The 4,967-nt window shown below is 29.9% G+C and overlaps 1 protein-coding gene across 1 annotated transcript; it reads right to left on the bottom strand.

Annotated features, from left to right (window-relative positions):
• Nucleotides 1-2,419: 2,419 nt before the first annotated feature.
• Nucleotides 2,420-4,681, bottom strand: LOC145090147 (protein FAR1-RELATED SEQUENCE 5-like). The gene is made up of 4 exons (XM_079028479.1): nucleotides 4,302-4,681; nucleotides 4,121-4,234; nucleotides 3,131-3,674; nucleotides 2,420-3,025 (listed from the first exon to the last, which is right to left on the bottom strand). Exons 1-4 carry the CDS (start codon nucleotides 4,679-4,681, stop codon nucleotides 2,420-2,422), a joined length of 1,644 nt encoding a protein of 547 aa, XP_078884605.1.
• Between the last annotated feature and the right edge of the window lie 286 nt (nucleotides 4,682-4,967).

Below are 4,967 nucleotides of genomic sequence, written 5' to 3' on the forward strand. Positions count from 1 at the left end.
AATCTAATTGAACAAAGTTCAAATTTAGAACGTGAGAAGAATGAAGATCAGGTGAATGAGAATCAGGACACACGTATTGAGGTATATTTTAAGTAGAATATATTATTAAATTATGTTTTAGAATATATTTTAATTATATCCTAACTTAATATAAGAAAAAATATTCTAATGTCTTTTTATATTAGGTTAAAGTATGATTTTATAAAAATCTGGATATTCTTCTATTACATGCTTATGGTTCATAATAAATATTCTAGATATTTTGAGATGATAAAATATTACATGCTCATAATTCTATTATTTTATTATTTTTCAGGAATATAAAAATAACTTTGATAAGATGTTCAATAAAGTTTCATCAAGAAAGGAGGACATGTATGGAATTGTTTCTGATTGTATATCAAAGTTCCCAGATGCCAATATAACAAATGAATTGAAAGAGAAGTTCATTAAGTTATTTTCAGATCCTATTTTTTCAAGTGCTGATAATCAAAACAATGAAAACAAAAAAAAAGGGATCACATGAAATGGTTGAATCTCAAAATGGTGACACAGGGGAGAATGATATAAGTTCTTACAAATCACCATATATGGATAAAGCTGTCATTTTATTTGATAGAATCGATTTGCAGAATGTTCTTTTGATTCAGGTTCTAATAAGATGTGCACAGGAGAAAAATAGAATATAAGTCACTAACTCTTGGTATAATACATGTGTATATTTATTCTAATGTTGATGACATATTTTTTGTTCATGTTTAAAATTAAGGGAGGTACTTTTTGAAACAAATACGGGAGAGATTATGCATAGACAAGATTTTGAGAGCATGCGGCCTGAACATGTTATACATCATCGTGTGATTGATTTTTGGGCTGCTGTTCTAAATTACGAGGAACAAAAATCAAAAAGTAAACCATACCGCCTGTTCTTCAATACCAAAATTATGGTAAATTCTTTTACAATTGGAACTTCTATATTTTAGTTGTAAATTGTAACAAGATATTCTAATTTTTCTGTTTTTCTATGTTTACAGAGTTCTGAGTTGTTAGATGAAACTAAATCTTTTGATGAGCGTTTTTTTTTACTTTTGAGACTCGTGTTGATAAGTTTCTATCTAATTTCAAGGAAAATGTAGATTTCAATGATCTTAAACTCGTAAGAATATTTTATTAATTAAAATATTACATTAATAAAAGATAGGAATTATGTTAACTTTTTGATGAATTTGTTGGAATTGCAGGTGGTTTTCCTAATACATAATGGTGATCAGATGTATGTTGTTGTTTTCAACCTAACATATCCACAAGTTCATATTATAGACAGCATACAAACAAAATCGTTAGAAGAAACTTATGGAATGACACCTACATCATTAGTAAGTTTTCATTTACTTTTATTAAATGTATTAAAGTTACAATATAATAGATTGAATAATCTAATTTTTTAAATATACATTGCAGAAAATGTACTTTATACGATATCTGGAGAAAACTACATTTATCGTCAATAAAATCAAAGGTTTGCGATCAACAATAGTGAAGATGATGAAAATTGACTGGAACACAAAGAAGTTGACAACAGAGAATGGAGCACTTTTAATGAGACATATGGAAAAATATTGTGGAGAAAAGCAAGGAAAGTGGAATGTGGAAATGGAAAAAGGCAGTGATGTGCAAGATGTTCAATTTGTAAAATTACGTGCCTTATATTCTGTTAAGATTGCTACACATGAAATCAACAACCACAAGGAGAGAGTTATCAAAGAGGAAATCGAATTTGGAAAATTTGATCATGCGACTAGAAAAAAGATGTTAGAGGAAGGTATCCAAAGAATGGATGAATTGGAAATGGGTAGTAAATAGAATTTGATAGAAGTTTGGAATTTTATAAATATGGTTATGGTGACTTAACAACAATTCCTTTTCTAATATCTATATTATTTTGAACAAATTAGACAAAAAAATGATGCCTAGTATTATGTAAGAAACTTAATATGGTTTATTAGGTGATTAATGCTTAATGTATAGTAGGTATTATGATCACTTCTTAATGACCATGGTAGAATATTCTAATAGAATAATATATAATGGCATCAGTATTCTGTTAGAATAATATTAGATGTTGCATATACCTATGTAACATTCTTACATGCATAATCTTGTATTATAATATTTTGATAACAAAGCAGTATACTGCAATCATTCGTATATACTTCAAAAAATTAAAGATTGAAAATATTAGAAGAATCAATATGTTCTCAAATGTATAACACATCATCACAACCCAAATGTCTCATATATCATCACAAACCAAAACAATAGAAAAATGTCCAAACTAAAAAATTCAAACTTTTATCTATATGGTATTATTGAACTTTATTGAAATACAAAAAAAATCGAAATATATTTCTAGACACAACTATGCACTTTGTACCTTGGAGTTATTCAACAATGTCAAACATTTCCTTGAATTATGCCCTTTAACCCCACATGTTTTGCATGATCTTGATTGCTTGTTACCTTGAATAGTAGCCTTCTCCAAAGCACTTTTTAAACGTTTTCCTGTACCAGAACCTTTATTCTTCACCATAGGTGGATTTTCAACATCAACAACTTCAGGATTCGTAGTAGCTCCGTAAAGTTTATCAATATGAGCTTCTTTTGTAACCGGTAATTTGTCTGAACCTTGTTCACCAATATCAGTCATAAAAACTTCAAGCTTCGGCATGAACTCTTCTAACTTCTTGTCATCATTACTTAATGAAGACAAGCATTGATCAAGCATGGAAAAAGCTTTGTATGCAACCTTCTCAACATTTCCAGATGAATCATCATATCTAAACGTCCTTTTCAAAACTGTGGTGGGGATAATATCTCTTCTCCATCTCTTAAGAATGTATCTTGACGGAATCTCTTGTATGTCATAAATCTTTAGAATACAGAAGATGTGTCTACAAAAAATTCCAAACCGCTCAAAAAGCATGCATGAATATTTCACCGTTAGATCTTCTCTGTTGAATTCAACCTGTTTCAAAAGTATTAGGATAATAAGTATATTCAAAAAAGAAAAATTAGAATATTTTTTCAAAATTATTAGAATATTAAGTATATTCTAAAATGTCAACATTACCTCAAAATCACCTTCACTTGTGTTAAAATTCCATTCAGAATCGATGTCAACTTTTTCTTTTTTCTCAACTACTACCTTCTTCTTTGATATATTTGTCCTTTTATGTTTGACAATGCATATGTCAGAAACAATGCCTGATGTAACACTCTTCTGTGAACAAGAAACAAGTGAATGAAGAATCTCCCTCTGCACCATGAGAAAAATAGTCCTGGTGTATACCATAGATGCATGTTTCTCCATATCTTCAAGAGGTGTTTTGATGATTGGAATTATAGTAGATGTATCAAAATCAAATTTGATCTGATTATTCCTTTGCCTTTCCATAACAGACTCAAAAGCATTCATGAAATTGTTTAACGTATAACCATGATGCGATACCCTATTGAATGCTGAACTCTCACTTTCCGACCGAGAAGTTGTTCTCATTAGACCTGACATCGGTACATCTTTAAAATAGGCTGGAATCCAACTGCTTCTCAAATCAAACATATCTTTCATCCATTTATTGTCTTGCAACTTATATTTTACCATTAATGCATCCCATCTCATTTAAAAATCATTGACAACAATTTTGGAGTCCCATACTATACTATTGAAGTCCGCCTTAAAATCCGATTCATTCATTGTTTCCCAGCTTACCTTCAAAAACAATTCATATATTATTCTGTTACAATATAATATAATATAAAAAGGCATTTCATTTAATCTATTATCCTAATTACAAAAAATATTTCATTTAATATTCTGATAAGAATATTCTGATAAGAAAAGAACAATAATATCATATTTATATTGAAAATAGTGTCATATTTATACCGATAAGAATATAACAATAATGTTAGTACCTTCAATGGAAGTTTACTTGTGATATGCCACATACAAAATCTATGTTTTGTGTATGGCAATACTATCTCAATAGCTTTTTTCATTGTTGGATCTTGATCGGTCACGACCATGATTGGTGCTTTTCCAAAACACTTCAAGAATAACCGAAGTAACCAAATATAGGAATTTGTATCTTCTCTACACAACAAACCAGCTCCAAAAGTGACGCACCTTTTGTGATTATCAATGCCAGTAAAAGGTACAAATACCATACAATACCTAAAAAACACAAAAAAATACCATTAGAATATATAACTAAAAATGTTTATAATTCTAGAATAAATACCTATTTGTACGATATGTTGCGTCAAACGAAACAACGTCCCCAAATAACTCAAAGTTTTGTTTTGAAGTGTCATCAGCCCAAAAGAGAGCATTTAACTGCTTCTTGTCACATCTGTATTCGTATGTAAAATTTGTAACATTCTCTTTACGATTCTGAAGCTTTGTAATCAACAAATTTGCATCAGTGCCCCCGATGTGACAATTTATATCCCTTGTAAAATTTTTCCAATCTATCTCTAGTCCATCAACAAATTCACATCCTCCTTTTATAATGCACATTAGCCTATATGCTGTAGTTGCCCCCACCTTTGCACTCGAAAGCTTATGTATAAAAGCTTGATCAACAACATTCAACTGACGTTTAGCTCTTGAAAGATGCATACAATATTGATTGATCAATTTGTGGTTGTGTTGTTGTTCAAAGCGCTACAGGTAAACTTCTAAAGAATGTGGTATAACTTTGAATGCAACAAAAGCTTTGCAATTTGTGCGTTTACAATTACTATTTCTCAATTGCTTGTTATGATCATCACTAATTGTGTCTAAGGTAGAAGTGTTTGGCAATCCCCCTCTATTGCATATAAAATATTTCGAAGTTGTGATTCCACTCTTTTTCCTCTCTGTTGATTTTCTAATATCAAAACCAGATCTTAATGCATATCCTTTA

This window comes from Lactuca serriola, chromosome 2, assembly GCF_051521515.1.
Source record: "Lactuca serriola cultivar US96UC23 chromosome 2, Lser_US96UC23_V15, whole genome shotgun sequence".
NCBI lineage: Eukaryota > Viridiplantae > Streptophyta > Magnoliopsida > Asterales > Asteraceae > Lactuca > Lactuca serriola.

Excerpts from the sequence above, each read along its gene's own strand:
- LOC145090147 (XM_079028479.1), bottom strand. The coding sequence starts at position 4,681 with ATGCATCTTTCAAGAGCTAAACGTCAGTTGAATGTTGTTGATCAAGCT. Across the intron at positions 4,235-4,301 it reads GCAACATATCGTACAAATAG|GTATTGTATGGTATTTGTAC; the intron begins GTATTTATTCTA and ends TGTGTTTTTTAG. Across the intron at positions 3,026-3,130 it reads CAAGTGAAGGTGATTTTGAG|GTTGAATTCAACAGAGAAGA; the intron begins GTAATGTTGACA and ends CTTTTGAAACAG.